This window comes from Trichechus manatus, unplaced genomic scaffold (genome assembly GCF_000243295.1).
Source record: "Trichechus manatus latirostris isolate Lorelei unplaced genomic scaffold, TriManLat1.0 scaffold00061, whole genome shotgun sequence".
Lineage (NCBI taxonomy): Eukaryota > Metazoa > Chordata > Mammalia > Sirenia > Trichechidae > Trichechus > Trichechus manatus.
In genome coordinates, this window is record NW_004443997.1 from 3,779,947 (window position 1) to 3,806,190 (window position 26,244).

The 26,244-nt window shown below is 53.4% G+C and overlaps 1 protein-coding gene across 1 annotated transcript in view; it reads left to right on the plus strand.

The window, feature by feature from the left end:
• Positions 1 to 1,520: 1,520 nt before the first annotated feature.
• The window catches only part of FOXN4 (forkhead box N4), a 29,267-nt gene continuing 4,543 nt past the window's right edge, over positions 1,521 to 26,244 (plus strand). Inside the window, exons 1-7 of the mRNA XM_004378988.1 lie at positions 1,521 to 1,606; positions 20,327 to 20,463; positions 23,270 to 23,394; positions 23,502 to 23,606; positions 23,905 to 24,032; positions 24,672 to 24,768; positions 25,743 to 25,950. Of these exons, the coding sequence (XP_004379045.1) occupies positions 1,521 to 1,606; positions 20,327 to 20,463; positions 23,270 to 23,394; positions 23,502 to 23,606; positions 23,905 to 24,032; positions 24,672 to 24,768; positions 25,743 to 25,950 (886 nt within the window). The remainder of the gene's footprint in view (positions 1,607 to 20,326; positions 20,464 to 23,269; positions 23,395 to 23,501; positions 23,607 to 23,904; positions 24,033 to 24,671; positions 24,769 to 25,742; positions 25,951 to 26,244) is intronic.

Here is a 26,244-nt window from a genome sequence, read left to right on the forward strand (position 1 = left end):
CCCACGCGGGGCCGGCAGGTGGAGGCGCCCCGCGCAAGCACCGTCCGCCGCAGCCCCTTCCGCCGCGCCGCGCGGACACAACTTTCTTAAAGGGACAGGTGGTCGGAATCCGCATCTACCTGGGGCCCCACTCGGCCTCCTGGCCCTTCCCCCTCAGGGGGAGACAGGCAGCTGCAATTGATCTCCCCGCCCACCCACCTCATTTTCCCCTGGGCCCAGGAGGGATTGCAAGTTTTAATGCACCCGGCATCCTTTTGCAACTTACTTCTTTGGGCCTAAATCACCCTCCCACTGCATCTCAACGCATGCTCGCGAGCATGCAGTGGCTGCCACTGTTGGGAGGCCAAGTTTGCAGAGGGGAGTCCCTGTCCCTGCACCCCCGCCTCGGAGCCCCAGAGCGTGCAAGGCTCGCGGCTGCTGGGAAACACCCGCTGCAATCCCCTTGACCCTGCCCAGCAACTGACCCTTGGGGAAAAGCCGCCCGCACGGCTACTGCGCATGCTCCGAGCTGGACAGCTCCAGAGAGGGAAATTTAAAAACGGTTCGCGCTGCGACGGCGGCCAAATTGCGGACTGCGAGGGGCGAGCGCGAGGGAGCCCCCCTCCGAGAGGCCGGCCCGCCCCAGGAGCGCCTGCAGCGGCGGCCCGGCGAGGATCGGCTCCAGGTACCACCTTGCAGGGCTGCTTGCCCCCTCCTCCGGGCAGTGCCCTGCTTTGCCTCCCGGGGCAGAGACCCGGGGGCTCGGGAGCTGCGGGACTGCCTCCCCAGGCCCCCTTGCCTTCTCCCCGGGAAACCGTGAATGACTTCTGGGGCAGAACTGAGAGTCTTTTCTTGGATGGGTTTCTGTGTTCCTTTCGGATTTGCAGTTTGAGAAACTTAGGAACGCTCCAAGAATTTTCTTTTTTTTAAAGGCTGTGCTTGTGTGTGGCAGGGGCAGGGCTGGCATTGGTTTTCCAGCAAGGGTATGTGGCATTTCTGATGGCATTTCCAAGGCAGGAGCACTGTGGGGATTATTCCCCAAACAAGTAGGAATTCGCCTCCCCGGAAAAACATACATGATCCATCAAGCTGCCCTTTTTTGGTTTATTTTTAATTTCCAAAGTGATCATAACTGAACTGTGGTTGAAAACAGAAGGCTTGGAAAGGAACAAGGTTTTTCTGATTCGTATTTTGCAAGTCCACATTTTCCGAGACTTGACATTTGGGTTCTAGACCCTTCTCACTGCCCTTCCACTCCACTAATTCCAAAGAACCTGGAATTTTGTTCCCTTCTCTTCGTTTGCAACCTTCTAAAACCCTGTAGAATTTCCCTGAGACAGTGACCTGGGGCGCCCAGAAATCCTCCAGAGCTTTTTTTTTAATTCTTGTTCCTTTTTTTAAAAAAAAACAAAAAAAAACAAAAACTGTTCTTAGTTGTTTGAGCTCCATCCTTCCAATTAGTAGGAAAACGGTGGGTTTCTACCTTGTCCACATCGTTGGTGATGGGAGTTTTGTTTTCTGCTTGTCTTTCCCCCAAGGAGATGATAGAAAGTGACATCTCGTCCACAATGTCAGGAATTATTCGAAACTCAGGGCAAAACCACCACCCCTCTCCACAGGAATACAGGTGAGGGCTTCGATGATAACAAAGGATATTTAGTTTTTAAATTGTTTCCAAGTGTTTTTGTGCTGCTTGTAGTTTCTGATCGACTGGACGGCAATGGAAAGCTGCCCAAGAACAACTGTTACATTAAATTCTGTGATTTTGCAGAAGAGCTAAAAGGTCCTGCTTTCCGAGCTGGTCTTTCTAAGGGTGTCCGGGCATGCAGTGCGGGGCAGTGGACCAATAAATATCCATTGTTCTCTCCAGGAGAGGTTCCCTCCTGGGGTAGAGGCTGGGCATCCTGGTGACTGTTAAGATGACAATAGCAGTTATTGCTTCCCCTACCAGTGGCCCAAAGGGGGCTCCAGGAAATGCCCTCCAAAAGCTTTATGAGGGGAATTGGTTTCTGTCCTCCACGGATGTTGGGAAAGTTGTGAGAACTCCTGGGTTCTTAGCCTGGCTGTGTGACTTTCAGCAAGTCCCTTGCCCTCTCTGGGCCTCATTTCCTCTTCAGTTAAGTGGTTCTGTTGAATTAGATGATCTTAAAGTTTCTTCTGGAGTCCCTGGGTGGTGCAAGTGGCTAACACACTCAGCAGCTAACCGAAAGGCTGGAGATTCCAGTTCACTCAGAGGCATCTTGGAAGAAAGGCCTGGTGATCTACTTTATTGAAAACCCTATGGAGCACAGTTCTACTCTGACACACACGGGGTCACCGTGAGTCGGAGTTGACTTCATGTCAATTGTTTTTTTAAAGTTTCTCCTAAGTTTCACATGTTTAAAGGGTAAATTAGATAAAGACTGAGGGCAAAAAAATTATTTTTTGAGAAGGGTGAAGCAAGGTATGAGTGAGGTGTGGGGGATGGTCCTCAGAGCTTCTCCTGTTTTTGTCTTCAAGCCTCAGAGCTGGAATGGCCCTTGGGGGTCAACTAGTCCAGCCCCCTTCTTTTACAAATGGGGAAACTGAGGCCAAGAGAAGACAAGGGAACTGTCCAAGGTCACACAACAAGCAGGAGGGAGAAGGGAAAGGAAGGACCTAGAGTCCCCTCCCAGCCTCCCTCCCTTGAGCCCTCTGAGGTCTGACCTGGTTCCCAGGGCCCCACCCCCAGGACCAGCACCACCTGGTGGGTTGAGGGTGTTACAGCCCAGATTATGGGCAGGATGGAGCTGGCCGGGGAAGAGAAGGCTATCACCTCAGATCAGCCCTGTTTACCTGGAGAGGGTCTGGCCTCCTGGGGCTACTGCCGTTCAGCAGCAGTGCCTGCTGGGGCAGACTGATCCCCCAATTACAGGGAGGCTGCTTCCCGAGGCCCTAGCGGCTGCTTTCTAAAATCCAAATGAGGTCACAGATTCAAACAGATATTTGCCGAGAGCCTGCTGTGTGTGGAGCTGGGCCACTAGACGGTCCACAGCACCTACTATGTGCCGGGCCCCCCTCACCCACCTCTGCCATGAGGGATGCTCTGATGGGCCCCGTTGTGCAGGTGAGGAAACTGAGGCTCAGAGAAATGAAATGGCTTTTCCCCAGATCACACAGCCGGGACCTCTGGGCTTCCTTCCAGCACTAAAAGGGTTTAAATAATGGCAGGTAGGGACGGGGTAGCGTGAGTCAGTTATAATTTCACTTCCTCTTGCTGTGTGGAGTGCTCCGAACCTCAGCTTCCTTATCCATAAAATAGGGATAGAAAAGTACCCACTGCATAGAATTGTTATGGCAATTCGGTAACAACTTCTAACTTTGCTGCTTGCCAGTTGTACGGCCCTGGGCAATGTCACCTCTGAGCCTTCATTTCTTTGTCTGTACAATGGGGATAATAAAAGCTACCTCATGAAAGTAAGATATCTGTGGAAGTCTCTGGCATCCAGCAGGCACTCAGTGCCTCCTGGGGGAGTCTACCCTCTCCTGGACTTGCGAGAGACCTGGTTTCTTCCCTAGGCTGGCTGCAAAAGCTCAAAAACATAGATTAGTGTTGCATCCTTAAAACCAAAAACCAAACCTGTTGCTGTCAAGTTGATTCCAACTCATGGCGACCCATATGTTACAGAGTAGAATTGTTCCATAGGGTTTCCAATGGCTGATTTTTCAGAAGAAGATCACCAGGCCTTTCTTCCGTGGTGCTGCTGTGTAGGTTCAAATCACCAACCTTTAGGTTAGCAGCTGAGCACAAACTGCTTGCAACACCCAGGCTCCTGTTGCTTCCTTAAAACTCTTGCCTTTGAGTAGATTCTGACTCATAGCGACCCTATAGGACAGAGTAGAACTGCCCCATAGGGTTTCCAAGGCTGTAATCTTTAGAGAAGCAGACTGCCACATCTTTCTCCTGCGGAGTGGCTGATAGGTTCGAACCACCAACCTTCTGGTTAGCAGGGGAGCACTTAACCACTGTGCCACTAGGGCTCCCTGCTGCTTCCTTAGCACCGCCCCCCGTCCCATAAAAACACCAGAGGCAGCCGCTCTGGAGTCAGGCACAGGTTCAGTTTCCCGCTTTGGACACGCCACATGCCTCAGCTTCAGTTTCCTCATCTTTAAAATGGGCATAACTAGGGCACATCCCCCATGTGGTTGCTACAAGGGTTAAGTAAATAAAGCTTGTAAAGCATGAGACACTCAACTCATAGTTACTGTCGTTGTTTCTACCTAGTAACAACAAAGAGTCCAGCTTTCTGAAGGACCTTGCAGGGGTGGTGCTTGTCGAGGAGCTAGGAGGGGTAGCCCTGAATGTAGGTGCCCAGGTGCTGCCCAACAGGGACCCCCAGCAGGCTCAGACCTGGAAGTCCTGGGTTCTTGGGCCCCGTGTTGCTTGGCCAGCCCACCTCACCAACTGTCTGGAGACTGGACAGCTTCCCCTCTCTGGAAACAGGGCAGGGCAGGGTGGGCAGAGAGCTTACTTGGAGGCCTGGCAATGCCTAGCCTGCTCACCGACCTGCTGGGGAGGGTAGCAAGGTGGAGAAGCAGGCCTGAACCCATCAGCACTGGATCCTTGCTGCTCAGCGGGTCCTGTACCCCAGAATTGTCTGGGATGCTCAGCTCAGCACAAACCTTATTCACATGGACTCCAGGGCTGTTTTCTTATATTGAACAGCCAGGTTATCCAGAGCAGAACTGTCCCACAGGGTTTCCAGGGAGCGGCTGGTGGATTCGAACTGCTGACCTTCTGGTTAGCAGCCGAGCTCTTAACCACTAGCCACCAGGTTATCCAGAATGCCGAATAATATAACAACAATAGTTGTAGCAGCTGGCGGTTTCCTGCCCTTTTATGGCCTGCCATGCCTGTGCCAGGCGCCCAGGAATGAATGACCTCACCAAACCCCCACAACCACCCCACGAGGGGAGCACTATATGGTGCCCATTTGACAGATGAGGAAACAAAGGCTCAGCCAGGTTCAATAGCTTAACAAAAGGATGCAGCTAGTAAGGGGTAAAGTGGGGCCTTGAACCTGAGGCTGTCGCATCCAGTGGGCATCATGGCCACGCCCCCGGGCCCCCCAGGTGAAGAGCACAAATGCTGGAACAGAGTCAGCTGCACTACCGTCTCACAGCTGTGTGACCCCGGACAAGCCACTGCCCCTCCTGTGCCTCGGTTTCTTCATCCATGAAATGGAGCCATTCACAGGTCGTTGGGAAGATGCTGCTCCTCCATCTGGGCCAGGCATTCAGCCAGCCTGGGACATGGCGCTTTCTCAAGGAAGAGGAGCTTTTGTGATTATACAGCGACTCCCCCATCCCCACCCCCGCCTCCTTCCAACCACTCCCATTTTTCTCCCCAAATAATAGCCTGGGAGAAGTTAATGGGCTTCTCATCCACCCTTCCATGTCTCCAGAGAACAGCTCCATCCGAGGATGCTCAGGTCCAGCCCTGGTCCAGGCCCCCTGAGCAGTCGCCTGCCAATTCACCTCCTCCCCCTGGCCGAGTATAGCCGTTAACTTTCAATGGCTGTGCCAGGAGGGCTGTGACAGCTGGAGGCAGCAGCTCTGTCTCCAGGGACCATGGGGAGTCAGCGGGAAGGCCTAGCCAGCAATTGGCGTTTGCAGCAGCCTCTCCACCGCCCTCGGGGCTGGGGGCAGTCCTCACCTCCTGGGCAACAGCGGCCAGGGTCGTGCTCACCGTGGGGTAAGACAGGTCTCCCCTTAGCTCAGAGGCTAGGAGAGCAGCCCACCCTTCAAGGTGCTGAGATAAAATGACAGTTATTAAGCACCTACTGTGTGCCTGCTGAGCTCCTTAGCAACTATACCGTCCCATTGCTTCTTTATAGCAGGTGCTGCATTAGCCCATTTTACAGACAAGGATACAGAGGCACAGATATGTGACTTGCCCAAAGGTATATGTTTAGGAAGAAGGGGCAGAACTGAAGATTTTCACTACCTGCTCAGACTCTTGGAGCTTATTCTAGAGGTCAAGTCCAACAACCTTATTTTACATATTGGGAAACTGAGGCTCAGAAAGGCAAGAGAAGTCAGGCTTCTGGCTCCTTGGATGCTAACCGGCTCCCCAGGTCGTGAGGTCCAGTGGTTCATTTCCCAAACCCTCGCTCCTTCCTCTAAGAAACCAGGGGGCCTGAGGCACAGCCCTTTCCCCCCAGACCATGGTACTGGGCACATGGGAGATATTTAATTCATTAGACGGATAGATGGTCAGATAAATCATCACATGAGAAATAACACGTCCATGGAAACAGGGAAGCTTCTTGCCCAAGTGATGATGAAAATTCTGTCGTGTGGACCAGGGTGAGCAGACACCTCTTGTTTTTATCTTGAGCCCTGCTCTGAGAGTACCTAGTGCTGGTTTATTCCATATCAAAGTGGTTCCATCCATCAGTTGTAACCTCTTTGGGGGGGGTCCATCTGTCAGGGGTGGTGATACCCCCATCCCCTGGGGTGGACAGAACAGCACTTTAGGTGCCTTCCTGGGGTTCAGCCCACCTTCAGGGCCTTCTAGTTCCACCCCTGAGGAACATACACACATACACACGCCCCAAGTCCTGAGCCAGCTGTTGTTCTAGAAAGGAAACCAAACCAAAAGCAAACCCATTGCTGTGGAGTCGATTCCGACTCATAGAGACCCCATGTGTTACAGAGGAGAACTTCTCCATAGGGTTTTCTTGGCTGGAATCTTCACAGAAGCAGATTGCCAGGTCTTTCTTCCATGGCACTGTTGGGTGGATTTGAACTTCCACCCTTTAGGTTAGTAGTCAGGTGCAAACTGTTTGTGCCACCCTAGAAAAGGAAAGATTCTCTCTTCCAAGTTCCTACTCAAATCATTTCACGTTACACTCATTCTTGGTCTAGCTGGGAATCTCCTGAGCTTGCAAAGTTGCATTTGATTTTCTTTTTCCTGTAAATGGCAACAAAAGGTATTGCCAAAGATATGTTAGCTAAATAAATACCTCTATGAATGGCTTAATCACTTTTTGTGTAAAGCTTAGGTTAGAAACAAGAATAGCTGCAGTGGTGTAACAGTTTCTTACTAACCACATCTCTAGAAGGCAGGTGAAACCTCCGTGTTGTCACCAGGGTGGAGGTGACATCCTAGGTAGGGCAGGACATGCCTCTGCATGCAGGGCTGGTGATCTTACCCCCTAGAGACAATATTTGGGGGGCAAACCCCTTCCTAGTGATGATGCAAGGCAAGACGAGAGAACGCAGTAGGAAGGAAGAAAGAAGCATGGTTTGAGAACCTACCGTGTGCCAGGCCTTGTCTTACAGGTTATCTGACCTCATCCTGTCAACTGCCTTCTGTGGTGGGAATTATTATTATTCCATTTTACAGATGGGAAACTGAGGTGCAGACAGGTGAAGTGAACTTGCCCAAGGTCAAACAGCTACAAAGGAGTTGAGATGGGATTTGAACCTCAGACAGATGTTCTTCCCGCTGCCCAATTGCTGGCTCAATTCTAAGGGACCCAAAGATAGGAAACAAGGGGTTAAATGATCTGGACTTCAGATGCATAGGCAAATATCCCCAAATCAACCATAATCCATCCACAAATACATATGAACTTGTGCAGGCCCTGTGAGCACTACAAGGATGGTGGCCGGGGAAGTCCAGTTTACTTTGGGTGGACAAATATTTGTCAGACGAAGGAATGAAAGCCCGAGCTGGTCACGCTGTGTCTGTAATGAGTTGTCCCTGTCCTCTGGGAGCTTAGAGTCTAGAAGGGAAGGGGTGGATAAGAACAGACACTGAAGTAAAATTAATGGGTGACCTCGGGCCGTCTATGCTAGGTGCAGACAATAAAGGCACTAACCATTCCAGGCGAGGGAAAGACGGGGAGGTGCTGGACTGGTTCAGGAGGGCTTCTTGGGGGAGGTGATATCAAGCTGGGTAAGAAATGGATGGAGATTGGAGAATGCAAGATATGTTGGAGCTGGTCTGGACTGGACTGGGGATCCTTCTTCTCTTTCCTACTCTAACAGGTATGTAGTAAATGTGTCCACAGGATGCCAGGCCCTGTGCTTGGTGCTGAACAAAATAGAGGGCCTCCCAGAGCAGAAAGACTAGAATTCCGTATGAATGAATACCTCATTGCAAAATGCCCTGCGGGCACACACAGGATGCTGGATAGAGAAGGATCACCACGGGGAGGGGTGGCCAGAAAGGGCTGTCAGAGGAAGAAACATTTAGACTGAAACCAGAAACATGAGAAAGAGCCAGCTGTGTACTGAGTGCATGGAACAGCATTCCAGGCAGAGGGAACAGCATGTGCAAAGGCCTTATGATGGATAAGAACTTCAACTGCTTGAGGAACTGAGAGATGGACAGGTCTGCTAGAGCAAAGGGATGGAGAGGGCAGGAGATGGCAGGGACCAGATCATGTGAGGAGCTTGAATCTTATTCCCCCATGGGTCTTAAAGATGGTCACAAAAGGTCACTCTGGCTGCTGGGTGTTAAGTCTGTTCATTCCACAAGCACTTCTCTAGCACCCACCCTGTGCTATCCTGTCCTGTGCTTTACCTACTCTGAACCAGGAGGCAGACCCTGTAATTGCCCCTATTTGGCACATGAGGAAACTGAGGCACAAAGGCGCTGCATCACCTGCCCAGCATCCCCCCATGAGGTGTGGAGCCAGGCTGGAACCCAGGTCCCCTGGGCCTTCCCCTCCGGCGCCCTGCTCTGCTGGCCCCACTCCCTTCCTGCAAGGAGCATGGCCGATTAAGGATGTTGTTAATTAAACTTGGTTAAGTTGGTCCCCTGGACAGCATAGAATGGCAGCCATGGACCCCAGTGGGGTCTCACCTTGCCCAGGGCCACCATGAGGTCCCCTGGCCAGCAGCCCTGTCATCCTTCCCTGGGGGCACCTGCAGCCTGATCCTTTTAAAAACGATGATGATGATAGTTTGCCCTTCCTGCCCCTAGCTTGATTTCTTTCAGCCCAGCTGGCTCCGCGGCAGGGGCCTTTCTAATTCAAACCCCAGCTCCTCATTGACACGCCGTGTGGCTGGGGTGTCACCGCACCTCTGTGACCTCAGCCATCCCATCTGTGAAATGGGGATGTGAAGTAGCAGGCTGTAGGGGACTAGCAAGGTACTGGACCTAAAGGGCTGGCGGGAGCCAGGCACGTGGTGGGGCAGCCCTCTCCTCGTCTGAGAACAACCAGTTTGCATTGTTCTTGGATAATTAGATAATTAAGGTCTTAGATAATTAGAAAGTTATCTCCCTGGGCACAGGGGGTTTTGTCTCTTTGCCAGAACAGGACGTGGCACGTAGTAGAGGTTCAGGAAATCTTTGCAGAATGAAACAAACGCTTGCTGAGTGCCAGACACTCTGCTAGGAGCCCTACGGGTTCCAGCTGAATCTGTGATCTTCCAAGGATGTTTACGATGAGGCGAACCACCCCCTGTATTCCGCGCTGATGTAATGGGCACGGGTGGCCATCGGGCACTTAAAATGTGGCTGGTGTGACCGAGGACCTGGATCTGTAATTTAATTGTAATGAATTTAAATACAAATAGCTACACATGGCTAGTGGCTACCACATTGGACAGTGTAGTGCTAGGATTTTCTAGAATTCACAATACACATTGCTTTAACTATTCCTCGTAGGGCAGGGAGATAGGACAGTGCGGCGGTTGCCCTGCATGTATTATCTCATTCAGTCCATACAACCACCCTGTGTGATGGGTATGGGCATTAGCACCCCCATTTTATAGATAAGCAAACTGAGGCTCAGAGAGCAGGACTACCTCAGACAAGTGTCACAGCCACTAAGTGGCTGGGGTGGTACTTGAACCCAGGCCTGGCCCCAGAGTCTACCCTCCTGCCCTTGAGGCAGGGACAGGAGGCAGGCAAGACTTTTCTTGGACATGAACTCTGGAGCTATTCAAGTGCTAGGCGGGGCCTTGGTTGAAGGCTGAGCATTTCGTACCTTAAAGGTAGGATATCCCCGACTGGATAGTGGGCACAAAGGGTTAAACCTCCACATTTATCGCTGTAAAACCTCATCACTGATCAGAACCACTACACTGTAATGCCGCCAAGAGAGCAACGGGGGACCCATGCCTGGGGGCACCCCAGCTGGGATGGGCTCGGAATGTGGCATTTCAGAGGGGCTGGGTTTCCTGCTAAGTAGAACCTTCTGGGCAAACTCAGAAAGACGCACACGTAAAACGCGTAACGTAATAAGCACAGAGTTGTTGTTAGTTGCCGTGGGGTCGGTTCTGACTCATGGTGGCCCCATGTGTACAGGACAGAACTGCTCCCTAGAGGAGCTGATGGCAGGCCTGTCTTCCAAAGTGCCTCTGCGTGGGTTTAAACTACCAAACTTTCAGCTAGTAGTTGAGTGCGTAACCGTTTGCACCACCCAGGGACTCATGTTGATGTTAACCAAAAAAACTAACCCCATTGCCATCGAGTCGATTCCGACTCATTGCAACCTATAGGACAGCGTAGAACTACCCCACAGGGTTTCCAAGGAGCAGCTGGTAGATTCGAACTGCTGACCTTTGGGTTAGCAGCCAAACACTTAACCACTGCACCACCAGGCCTCCTGTGTTAAGGTCAGGCAGATATAATTCTAAAGCAGAACAGAGCAAGCGCTACAGGCAAGCAGGAATGTGTTAGAATTCTCCACCTGTCCCCAACCCAGTGCTGAGATAATTGTCTTAAATTTAGGCAGAATGCTTTAACTGCTGTGACAACTGCAGGGGTCTTCCCTTTTTCCCTTTTTTTCGTCGGACTTCAGGGTATTAAACTTCATGGGCATAAAAAGTGCTTTTCAGGCGTGTGCACACAAAAGCGTGTTCCTGTTCCTACAGGTGACTTGGGGGATTTCAAAGGCCATTTTTACCTTGCTCACCAACCCGAGAGCCTGACCCCTGAGTACACTTCTGAGCCACCGTAGGATAGGCCTTCGGGTCACTAGGTGAGCGCGGGGCACACGGGATCAGCGGGAAGGCAGCCAGGGCTCCCCACACCAGGGTTCCCCACACAGGCCCTCCCAGACTGACCTCGTTTGCTTGTGACAAGGTGAGCAGCCTGGCAGACGATTGGGTGCCGTGGAGATTGTCTAATGTCAGCAAACACATGACAGTGCTGTGGTGGTGGCTGAGACGGAGAGTGAGGGTGGGGATAGAATATGGAGGGTGATCTGTGACTGGCTCGATGACGGCGTATGAGGATCTCGGTTTCGCCCTGCTGATGGGTCTGTCTTGTTGGCGGAAGGACGCCTCCCTAGACCCTGTCCTGTTCGGCGCTGCTTTTTATAATCACTACTCGGGAATGAAAACATACGCAGCTTGCGATCAGCCCCCCGATGCCAGAAATACGTTAGACGACAGACACAGGAGCGACAGATGAGAATCAACAGACGCACGAAACAAGATGATCTGACGGGAGAACCACAAAGCTCTGTCCTAGGAGTTACACGAGTTGCGTTCTGGATAGGAGAGATGAGCGGAAAGGCTGGGTGGTTGCAAGCCAGAGGTGTACTGGGGCTCCCCCTCCCCACTGCCCTGCCCTCCTCAGGCCCCCACCACTGCTGCACCCCAGTCTCCCTGCTTCCCGCCCCACCCCCACCATCCATCTGCCCTGCCGCCAACAGGAAGCAGGGGATGGAAGAAAGCCCTGGCAATCTGCTTCCGCGAGATTACAGCCATTGAAAACCCTGTGGAGTGCAGTTCTACTCTGAAACACATGGGGTCGCCATGAGTCGGAATCAACTCCACAATAATGGGTATACATGGGGAAACTGAGGCCCTGTAGGGGGGTGCTTAAGTCACCTGCCCCAGGCCACACAGTGAAGAAGAGCTCAGATACAGGCTTGCCTGCCTCAGGGCTTATGCCTGGCCCTAACCGCTGTATCCTCCAGCATCCTCTGGAGCCCTAGCATTGGTGAGGCCTGAGGGGTTCTCTACTCTACCACTGCTGCTTCATAGTGGGGAAACTGAGGCCTAGAGATGGAAAGGGGTTTGCCCAAGACCACTGAACTTTGGAAATGTGACCAGGGCTATTTATCTGCAGACTTCTCCCACAAATCATAGGATCTTTGCAACAAAAGAAATTCGGAGGTTGCTTAGGCTCATCTAACATCCAACGGGGGCCTGACGGGTCATTCACTCAGTCCTGCTTGAATGCTCCCAGGACGAGGAGCTCATGACTTTGTGAGTCATCTTAGTACATGGCTTCTATTGTGACAGAGCCTTTCCTATAACTTCCTCCATAGAGGGGGTGGGAGGATCTTCTAGAATAAAAATTGCTTAAACTCAAAATTCCATGAAATCAGCTACATACATTTTCAAACCTACAACAATATAACAGTTGTTTTAAGGCAATGTAAAAATACCACACGTATTCCCATCACAATTGAAAAGGATCTTCCAGAACAGTGCTATGGGGACATTCCATATCTGTGCTGTCCAGTATGGCAGCCACTAGCCACATGTGGTCACTGAGAACTTGAAATGTGGCTAGTGGGGCCTAGAACCTGGATCTGTAATTTTATTTAATTTTAATGAATTTAAATGTTCATAGGCACACATGGCTAGTGACTACAGCATTGCTAGGGTTTTCTAGAATTCACAGTGCATATTTCTTCACCCCTTCTTGTAGGGCATGGAGACAGGACAGTGGGACGGTTGCTAACCCTGACCCCGGAGGTGGAGTCCTGGCTCCACTGCTCACTGGCTGAGTGGCCTGAGCCAGACCTGTCCCTCCCTGGTCTCAGCATCCTCATCTGGCAAATGGGCAGGTGGTAATGATAACAATGTCAGTCTGGTCAGCCTCTCATCTGGAGAACATGAGCTCAAGCGTGTAATGGGCTTAGCTGAGGGCCCGGCACACACTAGAGGCATGCCTGCCCCTAGCAGTGTCCCCAGGGGACAGATGGGCCTTTCACCCCTGGTTGAACCTGGGGAGGTTAGGGTAGGGTGTCTGGAAAGCTGGGCCTGTTTGCTCATTTGTTCTATCCAGGAACACTCACTGAGCACCTACTGAGTGTCCAGCCCTGTACTGGGTGCTGGGCGGCGGCCCCTCCTTCAGGGAGTGCAAGGGGCCCCGTTTCATCATCAGGGTCCCCTGGGGTTGCCTGCAGCCCCTGCTCTGGCCTCCTTCCCTCCAGACCCTCGGGGTCCCCAAGATCAGAGGGTGCACCCTGCCCTCCTGAGGGACACCAGCTGGGCTCGGGAGATGTGGAGGTTTGTGGCCAATAAGAGAGCTCCCTGGGGCTCAGAGGAATGGGAACTGAACACTGAAATGTCCAGAGAGGGAGAAGCAGGAAGGGCATCCTTTGTGAGGGAACAGAAGGCGCAGAGGCACAGAGGAAGGCATGTTAGAGGAGGCAGTCAACGTTTGGCCCCACCTGAGGGCCCATCACACTCTGCCCTGGATGGTGGGGTGGGAGCCACTGCTCCCCAGCTCTAGGTGTGTGAGAATCACCTGGGGATGGAGATGCGTTAACTCAGGTGCCCAGACCGCATACCTAGAAGGGCTGACTGGCTCCTGGCAGCCGGAGCCGTGGGGACGTAGGTGGTCACCAGGAGGGGACTGATGGGTGTGTGGGCTGGAGACTGGTCTGGGGAAGACTGGGGGGCCCTGGACGGCACCTCAGAGAGGGAAGGGGGAAGCAGAGAGGGTGGACGTTTACTTAGCGCCTGTCCTGGGTGCTTTGCCTCCAGCATAGTTATTACTCCCATTCTGCAGATGAGGAAACTGAGGCTCAGCAAGGTTTGGAAGTACATCTGATGTCACCAAAGGGGAAGGAGTGCAGCCACAAATTCATCATAGGAGGCTTCAGCCACAGCAACAGTGAGATGACAGAGAACCACAGAGAGAAAAGAGAGGACAGAGACAGACACAGAGAGAGACGCAGAAAAGGAGAGTAGGAGAAAGTCAGCGAGCGGGGAGACGGGTCACTGGGGGCTGGGGAGAGAGTGGAGGTGGAGGGAGGGAGTGGACAGAGCGGTGGGGCTGGGTCTTTTGAAGTTTGATTCTTCCTGTAGTCTTTTCTGAAGGTGACCCAGTCAGGGAGGCATCAGTGACGGGTCAGTGGCTTTACTCCTTACCCTGAGACTGAAGAGACCCAGAGAGGGAGAGAGCAGGCCAGGCCTGCGAGGACCCAGGGAAGAAGGAGGTCGGCCCCGCCGGCCCCCGGGGCACTGGCGTTGGTTTTGCCTTTTACATGCAGTCATTTTCCAGCTAAGGAGAAACCCACTCAGAAAACTGATATCTGGTCACCCCCCTACTCCCACCCCAGGGAAAAACCCAACCCCTTGCAGATGGCAGCGTCACAATGCCACCTCACCTCCATACCAGCATGCTGGTCGTGGGGGGTATGTGGTATTGTGATTACCATCATTTGTACATTTTACAGAGAGGGAAACTGAGGCTGGGGGATTAAGTGCCCTTCCAAGGGCCCATGGCTGGGATGCTGAAGTAGTTCCTCGACCCGTGTCACAGCTGCCCAGGACCCTGTAGGTGCCACTATCTACAATGAGGTACAGGCCCCCCGCGGGCACCTGAAACATTCCTAAAGAGGGAACTTCAGGCACTGGTGGCACAGTGGTTAAGAGCTCAGCTGCTAACCAAAAGGTCAGCAGTTCGAATCCACCAGCCACTCCATGGAAACCCTATGGGGCAGTTCTGCTCTGTCCTATAGAGTGGCTATGAGTTGGAATCAACTCGACAGCAATGGTTTTTTGAGTTTTCAGGTACTGGTGAGGGAGAAGTTTTGGGAGGCCCTTCACATGCTACCGTAGAGAGAGGGGCTTGCTGATGCGCCTCTGCAGGGGCAGAGGAGGGTGGAGGAGAAGGGGACAGAGAGCTTTGAGGCCCCGGGCCTGGCGGTGGGGCGAAATACCCTCTCTGTGTGTCACCTCCAGGTCCCTGCTGTGTACAGTGGAGCCTGAACACCAGAGAGACCCTACAAGGCAGTGGGGAGTTGGCCAGGCTTCGGAGCCATCCAGATTCCCAGCCCAGTGCTCCCAGGGTCTGAACAGCAGTGAGCCTCCGTCACCCCAGGGTCCAGCTGGACCACCTGTCAGGCCCACTCAGGAAGGCATGCTGGCACAGGGTGGGCGGAAGAGAAGCAGACCACCTCTGGGATGCCCCAGGCAGCAGACGGGAATGGGTCCTGGCTGTCAGACCCCCAGAATGAGCAGTAAACGCCTCAGATGGCAGAATGGGGGGCCGTAAGTTATACACTGGCTCTTTGATCCTACAACCCAGGGGGATACGGACTGTTATTCTCCCATTTTTCAGATGAGAAAATGGAGGCTTGGGGACCTGAAGTGACTTGCCCAAGACCACACAGTCAGGGGGTTGCAAGGACTTGAACTCATAGCTTTGCCCAAGCTCTGGTCACACTCACTCTGGGCAGCCCTTCCCCCCAGAGCTTTTCTGGGAGGCACTAAAACACAGCTTTCTGGGCCCCACACCCAGCGCCCCAGACTCTGCATTTTATCCCTGGGAGATGCTGGTGAGCACAGCCCTGGCTGGGGCCCTGACTCAGGACCAGGGCATCTCCCCCAGGGAGCATCAGACTCTACCTGTGGTGTCATAGGAACAACAGGGATTGGGGCATACAGACCTGGGTTCGAGTCCTGGTCACCTCACTTACAAGCAAAGGGGTTCTGCTTTCACTGGTCTGGCCTCAGCTTTCCCATCTGTAAAATGGGGCTGCCTGCTTCTTGTCCCCCTCCTGGGGCTGCCAAGAGGACCCGAGCAGGCAGGGGACAGCTCTGTGAGATCTGCAAGAGCCGGACAGGACAGTTATTGCCATGCCCCTCTCAGGGTCAGTGACTGGGGTCAGCCTGTTTCAACCAACCAAGTGGGCTTTTAAGGGGCACCTGCTGTGTGTGGGGACACGGAGTGACATGGCGCAGCCCTCGGAGGGTCAGGGCAGACAGGTGGGCAGTGCAGACCCCGAGAGGCGTGGGGAGCAGGGAAGGTGTCTGATCTTGGGGTCTGGGTGGTGAAGGCTTCCTGGAGGAGGCATCGCCCCTGGGGTGGAAAGAGCCTCCACAGGGAGCCAAGCAGCCCCTGGCCACAGGCCCAGTCGTGGTCCTTCTGAGGCTCTGAGATTGGGAGCAAACTGCTTCCGCTCTCTCGGCCTCAGTTTCCCCATGGGTGAAACAAGGAGTTGGGGGAGGAGATGTGCGAGGGGACTTCCGGCGTTAAGAGGCTAGAAGACGGGATTTGAAGTGAACGTCCGGGGATGGGCACGGTGTGGGTGGGGGGAGGAAAAGCCAAAAGGGCACCTGGTTGGGGAATGGCGGCTGCAAAGTCATAAGGAGGCCAGCAAGGCGTGCCCCAGGGCAGTGCAGGCTGGGGTGGGCTCAGGAGGCTGCAGCCCTCATGTGGCTGGGAGCGGGAGCCAGGTGGGGGCTCACGGACAGCGGGAGGAGAAAGAACAGAACGGTGAGGATGGCACCATTTACTCAGCCCTGCGTGCGGAGCACTCTACCTGCTTCATCTCACATAATCCCTCCTTGACGGGGAAACTGAGGCCCAGAGCATTGCAGGGGCTGCCCAGTCTCAGTTTTTCCATCTCTAAAATGGGGATGGTATGTAGCCCAGGGTCTGGCATGCAGGAAGTGCCCAGTAAATGCAAGCAGGAGCCCTGGTGGTACAGTGGTTCAGCGCTCAGCTGCTAACTGAAAGGCTGGTGGTTCGAAACCACCCAGTGACCCTGTGGATGAAAGACCTGGCAATCTGCTCCCATAAAGATTACAGCCTAGAAGGCCTATGGGGCAGTTCTACTCTGTCACAAGTTGTCACTATCAGTTGGAATCAACTCGACGGCACCCAACATGGTGGTAGCAGTTGCAGGTCTGTCTGACTCCAAAGCCCAAGGCTTCTGTGGACTCCCAATCCCCTGGGACCTGCTCATACTGATACTAATATCAACAGCAGCTAAATACTCATGTCCTGTTTACTCTGAGCCAGGCACTGCACCAAATGCTTTACATGCATTAACACATTTAATTCTCACAACATCCTATGTGATAGGAGCTACTGAACTCTCACCTTCCATGCAGGAGTCCTGGGTTCGATTCCCAGCCAATGCACTTCACGCACAGCCACCACCTATCTGTCTGTGGAGGCTGGCACGTTGCTGTGATGCTGAACAGGTTTCAGCGGAACTTCCAGACTAAGATGGACTAGGAAGAAAGGCCTGGCAATCTCCTGCTGAAAATCAGCCAAAGGAAACCCTATGGGTCACAACAGTCTGATCTGCAACCAATTGTGGGGATGGCACAGGACCAGGCAGTGTTCTTTTCCATTGTGTGTGGTGTTGGCATGAGTCAGGGCTGACCTGATGCCAGCTAACAACAACTAGTATCCCCAATTTGCAGATGAAAAACTGAGGCTCCGAAAGGTGAAGTTACTTGCCCAAGGGCATACAAGTCACATGCCCAAGGGAGACCACGTCTGGCTGGGTCCAGGGAGCAAGCTCTTGGTTAAGAGGTACCACCTATCAGATTCACCCACCACCAGCCAGTCTCCACGGGTTCGGGCGGCACCCAGGAACGTGGTTTGCTTACAAGCTCCCTCACTTGGGTGCTCTGGGGGGGCCCCCACCTTGAGAAACCCGCCATCAGGAACTCACCTCTACTCCTTCCTGCTGCCCCCAGCACCAGGCAAAGCAGTGAGGGCAGTGGGGAGCTACAGCAGGTTACTGAGCAGGAGTGGGGCTCGTACCGCCAGACACTGGGAGGTTGGCTAGCTGGCCATGGGGTGTGTGACTGGCCTGGCTCCAGCCAGACACGGGCTGAGGAGGGGTGGGAGCTGGTCAGGCACTCCCAGCAGCGGGTGGCCCACCAAGCCCTGCCCCGCCGCCCCACCCCGTGGTCTCCACGGGCCTGAGGGGACAGATGGCATCACCCAGGCCAGGGCCGCGGCTGTCATTTGGCCCGATGAGTTACGAGCGGGCTGGAGGGGTGACAGCCGGGGGACAGCAGAAACAATTGCACTGAGACCCCAGGACAATGGGGGCCACGTGCCATGGGGCAACAGTCGTTTGTCACACAATGGGTCACCAGGGGACAGCAGCCGGGCCAACTGCTGCCAGCGACACCGGCCAGCCTGCCAGCGACACCGGCCAGCCGAGTTTTCAAATCACTTCCAGATTCTGTTTTCCTACGAGGCAGCCAATCGCTGGGGCAGCGGGGCAGTCACCTGATGCCAGCCTCCTCAGGGGGCTGAGGGCCCAGGCCTGGTGGCAACTGAGCAGCAGTAGTCATGGCAACGCTAATTGTGGCCCTAACACACAAGTAAAGAGCAAGAGAGAGAGATGGAGCCGGGGGAGGGAGGAGGAGAGAGAGAAGAGGTGGCCCAAAACATGGAAAGACACAGGCTAACATCCCATTCTGGATGCACAAGAAAACTGATATTGTTGTCAGGTACCTTTAAATCAGCTCCAACTCATAGCGACCCCATGTAGAACAGAACGAAATGCTGCCATCCTCACAATGGTTGCTACATTTGAGCCCATTGTTGCAGCCGCTGTGTCAATCCATCTCATTGAGGGTCTTCCTGTCTTTCGCTGACCCTCTACTTTACCAAGCATGATACCCTTCTCCAGGGACTGGTCCCTCCTGATAACATGTCCAAAGTAAGTCTCACACACACCCTCCCACTCTGTGAGGCCCTGAGACGCTTAATTTTGAAATCTGGAGCTTAGAATTTGTACCAGATCTTCTTGGCGACAAGTAGAAAGGCCCTGGCAGGCAGGGTGGCAGATGTGGCAGGGATTGGCATGGCCTCCTAAGCCCCCAGCTTGTACCCATGTTGTGACAAGGACAAGATGCTGGTGTGATGCCCAGGGGTCTTGGAGCCACGTGGCCCAACATGACTTCAGGGGCCCCGGAGAGTTCTGGTTAGCCCTGCTTGGTATCTTCAATGGGCAGCCTGTTTCCTTCCATGGAAAGTGTTTCATTTGCTCACGAATCTGTTGAGGAGTGATGGGCGTGGGGCTTAACGGAAGCCTTCAGGGGCTATCTGGGGTCATGGTGAGGAGCTGGGCTTCCGCATCATGCTGCCTGGGTTCTAGCCCCACCACTTACTGCTCCTTGTTAACCTCGGGCAAGTGATTCAGTGCTCTGAGCCTCAGTTTCCTCGTCTGTGAAAGGGGAACATGGACAGAGCCTACCTCACGGGGCTGCTGTGGGGATTGAACCCTGGGCCCTGGGCCTGGCTGTAGGAGGCACTCAGGACCCCGTGTGGGGTCAGCATGTGATGCCGCCACCCCACAGGCTGCTTTCCAAACGCCACGCCACGTAGGCCATGGCATGCTGGAAATGGCCCTGGCCCTGGAGTCGGGCAGCCTGGGTCCTGTGGTGGTGGCCCTGATTCTGCCATGGTGGAAGGGACCCTGGCCACAGGTCCTGCCCACTTTGCCCCGCAGGGCCCCCACGTCAGATCCTTCTCTCAGGGCCCACACACCTCCTACTCAGCGTACGGAGCCTCGGCTTTCCCATCTGTTAAGTGGGAATAATATTAACGCCTGCCTCACAGAGTCAGTGATTCAGCGGTAGAATTCTCACCCTCCATGTGGGAGACCTGGGTTCGATTCCTGGCAAGTGTACTTCACGTACAGTCACCACCCGTCTGTCAGTGGAGGCTTGCGTGTTGCTGTGATGCTGAACATGTTTCAGTGGAGCTTCTAGACTAAGATGAACAAGGAAGAAAGACCTGATCTACTTCTGAAAATCAGCCAGTGAAAGCCTTATGGATCACAACGGTCCAATCCTGTTGTGCATGGGGTCACCAGGAGTCGGGGGCCAACTCAACGGCAGCTATCCACAACACAGGGTGACTGGGAGTGCCACAGGAGTCGATCCCTGTGAAGGACTTGACAGGTAGCTTGGCACACCGTCAGTGCTCAGCAACCACTATTATGGTGGTGGCATAAGTGGTTAAGTGCCCGACTACTAGCCAAAAGGTTGGCGGTTCAAACCAACCAGAGGCACCTCGGAAGACATACCTGGCGATCTACTTCTGAAAGTTCACAGCCTTGAAAACCCTGCGGAGCACAGTTCTACTCTACACGCAGGGTCACCATGAGATAGAACGGACTCCGTGACAACTAACAGCAACAACAGGTGCCAAGTAACACGTGTTAAATGACGATCTGAGGTTGGGCCATCTGGTTGCCAAAGGGGGGTCCTAGGACCAAGTCCCCACGGCGGCCCTGGGGAGGGGTAGGTTGGTGAGCCAGGAAGGGAGGCTTGAGAAGGTGAGGGGCTAAGGGGATGATTCCAGACTTAGGGGAGCGCCCCGGAGCCGGCTCTCGCTCCCTGCCCCTCCTTGCAGGCTCCTGGCCACCAGCGGTGATGACGACCTTCCGGGGGACCTGTCGTGGCTCACGGCCGTGGATGTACCGCGGTTGCAGCAGATGGCGAGTGGCCGCGTGCACCTGGGCAGCCCCAGTGCTCCACACCTGCACCCAGGTAGGTTGAGGGGCAAGGTGGGACGGGGTGTGGGCAGGTGGCAGGGAGGGGGGGTTTCGACTCACAGTGCTGCCCCTACCTGCTGTGTGGCCCCGGCCAGGTCACTCCCTCTCTCTGGGCCTTGTTTCTGCACCCGTACAATGTGACTAATTCTACCTTCCTCGGAGCGGTGTGGTTCGCTCGTTTCCTCATTTACTGTGTAGCGGGCCCTGTGAGTGCTGAGGTTTTGGTAAAGACAGACTTGCCCCTACCCTCATGCATCCTGAACTTCGAGGACAGTCGGCAAACTACAGCCCCCGGGCCACATCCAGCCTGCAGCCTCTTTTTGTACAGCCTTTGAGTTCAGAATGGTTTTTGCATCTTTGAAGAGTTGTAAAAAAAAATAGGGAACAAGGTTTTTTAAAAGGAAAAGAATATGGGACAGAGGTCATATGGGATCAGCAAAACCTAAAATATTTACTTGTTCTTAGTTGCTGTCAAGTCGATTCCGGCTCATGGAGACCCCACGTGTACAGAGTAGAACTGCTCCATAGGGTTTTCAAGGCTGTGACCTTTTGGAAGCAGATTGCCAGGCCTTTCTTCCAAGGCACCTCTGGGTGGGTGGGTTCGAACCGCCAACTTTTCGCTTAGTATTCAAGTGCTTAAGCGTTTATACCACCAAGTATTTAGTATTTGCCCATTATAGAAGAAGAATGCTGACCTCTGATCTAGAGGATTAGAGAGAGAAAGCATGGAAAGAGCTGACTACAGGGCCTGGCACACAGTAGGTGCTCAATAAATGGCAGCTAGTTGCAGTTGTCCACTACCCATCTGTCAGTTTGTTGTACTGTGGTGGCTTGTGTGCTGCTGTGATGCTGGAAGCTATGCCACCGGTATTTTAAACACCATCAGGGACACTCATGGTGGACAGGTTTCAGTGGAGCTTCCAGACTAAGACAGACTCGGAAGAAAGGCCTGGCAGTGCTAGAAGATGAGCCCCTAGGTTGGAAAGCATCACACAATAGCCACGACAATGGACTCAAACATGCCAATGATCATGAAGATGACGCAGGATGGGGCAGCGTTTCATTCTGCTATATACAAGGTCGTCATGGGTCAGAGCCAACTCAACGGCAACAAAAATAACAGTTGCGTTAGTAGCAAATGGATTAGATGCTCAAAGACACAGAAAATGTTGAAGAAAAATAAACAGCAGCAGCAGAAAAACAATCACTGCAGTATATTTAAGATACCAATAGTTGAAAAATTGGTGCCTAGGAATATTTCTTTCTTTGGACAAGTCCTGGGCCAAAACATTATAGTAGAGGTTGGCAAGCTTTTTTCATAAAGAGCCAAGTAGTAAATAGTTTAGACTTTGTAGGTCATATGGTCTCTGTTACAATTACTCAACTTCCCCATTGTAGCGGAAAAGCAGCCAGGGACAATATATAAATGGTTGGATGTGGCTGTGTGCCAGTAAAACTTTATTTACAAAAACAAGCTGTGGGCCAAATTTGGCTTGCTGGCTGTAGTTTGCCTGACCCTTGGTTTAGAGCTTTGGGGGACAGCTGTGTGACCTGGGGCAAGCACCTTCCACTCTGAGCTATTTTCCTTATCTGTAGTGAAAGGATAATAGAAGAGCCTTCAATGGGTGTTGTGAGGATTCCATATGGAAAGCACCTCACATACAGTAGGTGCTCAATAAATGGTAACTGTGAAATAAAGAAGCCGAGCCAGTGGCTAGTGGCCTTCTTCCACTGCTTCTGTTGGGAGCCTCCTGAGTGCCTGGCAGTGTGCCAGGTGTTTGGGGCACTGAGTCATATCAGATGTGGTCCTGATTTTCAGGGAGCTGATAGACTGGCCAGAGAAAAAAAGGACCAGACAGACATGACAATGCACAAAAGATGATCCCAGATGGCAGCCAGAACTCAGGGGAGAGCTAAGGGATCTGGAAAGCTTCCTGGAAGAGGTGGCTCTAGGGCTGGATCATTTTGCAGGTTGCTTGATTGGAGGTGGCTGCATGAAATCAAGTGGGTACAGTGAGACTCTGCAGTGGATCAGCAATGTCTGTCACAGGCTGGGCATGGGAGGGGTGGGTACATCTGCTATCCTTGAGCTAATCCTTGGCAGAGCAGTAAGGCTTGGCAAAGGGGAGAAAGGACAAGAAGGCATTTGGACCTCAACCTTGAGGCACCGGGGAGCCATGGAATGTTTTCGAGGAGAGAATGAACAATGAATTGGTGTTTTAGCTTCATGAAGGACAGGAGCCAAGATATTACATTATTATTACTGTTGTTATACTCATATTTATTGAGATATTATCTCATGTCCAACAATTTGCTAAGCACTCTACAGGTTATATCTTGTTTAACCCTCACAACTTTATAGGTAGGTAATATCATTAGCCCTATTGTACAGACGGAGCCCTGGTGGTGCAGTGGTTTAGAGGTATGGCTGCTATCCAAAAGGTCAGCAGTTCGAATCCACCAGCCGTTCCTTGGAAATTCTATGGGGCAGTTCTACTCTGTCTTACAGGGTTACTATGAGTCAAAATTCACGCAGCAGCAATGGGTTTGGGCTTTTGTTTGTTTTTTGTTTGTTTGTGGTACAGATGGGGCAACTGAGGCTGGCCCAAGTTTACCCGGCTGGTAGGAGCCCCACTCTTCACCACTGTATCCCAAGGAAGCCATTTACATGTACCTGCTATGCGCCTGATCCTGAGGGTGGGGGAGACCCCATCCTCTGGGGACACTCAGGGACTAGGCTGTCCTTGCCCATGGCCACCGTTCCTCCAGCCTGGCAGTGTCTCTGTGCTTCCTTCCTGCAGGTGCCTTGGCAGGGGTGGCTGACCTGCATGTGGGTGCCGCCCCAGGTCCCCTGCTCCATGGGCCCGCTGGCATGGCCCCCTCAGGCATCCTGGGTCTTGGCTCCCTGGCCAGCCACGAAGCCAGTGTAAGGACCACCACGTGGGTCAGGGAGGGAGGCGGCTTGTCCCCCAGGGCTGGGGTGTGCCTGCCTCCGTCCTGACCCTCTGTCTCCTCTTCTCCCGACCCTGGCAGATAAGCCCATTCCCAGTGGGGAGCCAGCCCTCTGCAAGCCAGCAGGAGCCACAGCTTTATGCACCCACTGCCCAGCCGCAGTTCCCGCTCCCCCAGGGCCAGCAGGTATCACGGGCTCAGGGAGCCCTGGACTCTGAGGCAGACGCACCCCTGGCTTGGGTGAGCCAGGGACCTCTCCGTGGTTCGGTTTACAACATGAAGATAATACTTCCCACCATGCCTAGGTCATGGGGGTTGCTCATTCAAGTTCCCCCAACACTCCTGCCAGACTGTCTTGTGGGGTTATGAACCCACCTCATTCTTTCTGGGGCTGGGGCAGGGGTGGGGGTATTACTGTGATTGACTTATGCTTTCTCTCACCTTGTCACTCTTTCTCTGCTGCCCTCCCCCTGCCCATGGGAAGTGCCCCCCAGCAGGCCTGTATGCTTCCCCATTTGGGGTGCGGCCTCCCTACCCCCAGCCCCGTGTGACCGTGCACTCGTCTCAGGAACTGCACCCCAAACACTACCCCAAGCCCATCTACTCATACAGGTGAGGTCCAGGGCAAGCCTGGGGGGTGCTTCAGGGGCTCAGGGAACAGAGGGTAAAGGCTGTCTCTAGGGCCTCTCAGACAGCTAAGTGTGGTGCCCAGACTTCTCAGAGGGAGGTTTTGGGGTGTTGGGGGGAACTCCCAGGTGGGACCTGGTCTCAGGCAGGACCATCACATAGTGATTCAGCACCCAGGGGTGAGAACCATTCCAGGTGTTGAGCAGTGTCCCCCTCTGTCACTCACATGCTGTGTGGCCTTGGGGAAATGGCTTGGCCTCTCTGAGCTGTGGTTTCCTCAGATGTAAAGTTACAATAACAGTAACGTGAACCTCTCAGGAGTCTAGGGAGGGGGGAGGCAGCCTAGGTAAAGTCTAAAGCCCCACAGACATTAATTTTGGGGAGGAGATAAAGAGGAAAAAACAAGATTTCTCAAATCAGTACCAATGAGTGGGCCCAGGGCCAAGGAGAGGGGCAGGGGGTGGAAAAGATGTTGGGGTGTGAAAAGGTATCAAGAGCTAATGTCGTGTGAGTGTGTAGGGCAGGGATGGGTCGGGTCCATCAGGGCAGGCTTCCTGGCAGAGGGGATCCGGGGCTGTCGGCCTGGGACCCCTTCATGCCCACCTGCCTCACCTCTTGCCCCAGCTGTCTGATTGCCATGGCCCTGAAGAACAGCAAGACCGGCAGCCTGCCCGTGAGCGAGATCTACAGCTTCATGAAGGAGCACTTCCCCTACTTCAAGGTGAGGTGCCCCAGCACAGGGTGGGGTTTCCAGAACTGCCCTGGCCTCTCCCTGGTGCTGCCAGAATCCAGGGCTGACCCAGGCCAAACTGGGCCACCTTCTTGGATCCCAGTTATGTTTGCAAACCTGGTAGCAAGGACACCTGTATGTGTACACTCACACACAGACATGGGCATAGAAATCCAGAAAGTAAAGGGGATATCTGAGTTGGACTCTGACGGGTAAAGACGAGTTCACCAGGCATACCAGTGGGCGAAGGGGGACAGCCTAGTTATTCAGCACAGACTCAGTACATAATGATGAAAAGCATAGACCTGGCAGCAACCTTTACCTCTCTGAGTCTCGGTATCCTCATCTGGAAGATGGGGAGGTTACTACCCACCTGGGAAGGTTAGTGAGGATTCTGCATGCAAAGGACCTGGCACAGGGTTGGCCATTAGTAATGTTCTCCTTGTTAGCATCAAAGCAAAAAGGGGAGCAGGTACCAAGCTGCAGGGTTCCTGGCCCGGGCAGTGTCTGTAGCAGAAATATTGAAGCACAATGGTGTGTGTGTATGTATAAGGTGTGAGGTGCATGCACTAGCTGGTTACCCAACAATAAACTATGAGCAGTTAAAAACAATTTGCATTTAATACACTTGCCCAGTTATCCGTGTATTAGCATCATCTCACTGGCTTCCTGAGAGAGAAAGAGTGGAAGATCCAGCAGCCCTGGGCCTTGTTCCGGAGTAGTAACAGTTGGCTGGAGCTCAATAGCGGCCGCCCCTTTCATCAGGGCTTGTGCCCTCCAATTTGCCACAGTCCCCACTACTCTCTCTTGTATCTCCAAGTTGAGACTGCAGTTGGACACTGTCATTTTACCCCTACCACTCTTCTGCCCCTCTAAGCCTCTGAGTTTGAAAGCCCGAAGAAGAGGAAGGAGGCTATAGGGAGCTCTCTGAAGAGATCCCCTGAGTGCCTGTTTCTCCCCGCTAGACAGCCCCCGACGGCTGGAAGAACTCGGTGCGGCACAACCTGTCCCTGAACAAGTGCTTCGAGAAGGTGGAGAACAAGATGAGTGGCTCCTCGCGCAAGGGCTGCCTGTGGGCCCTGAACCTGGCCCGCATCGACAAGATGGAGGAGGAGATGCACAAGTGGAAGAGGAAGGACCTCGCTGCCATCCATCGGAGCATGGCCAACCCCGGTGAGGCCCGGACACCGCCAACGAGCACGCGCATGGACACCACCCCCACCCCCCACACCACACACCACACACAACACACGCATATACACACAACACACACACCCCACCCCACACAAGACACACCATACGCAACACACACAACACACATACCCCACACCACCCCACACACCATACACAACACACGCATATACACACTCCACACACAACACACACACCCCACCCCACCCCACACACCACACACAACACACGCATATACACACTCCACACACAACACACACACCCCACCCCACACAA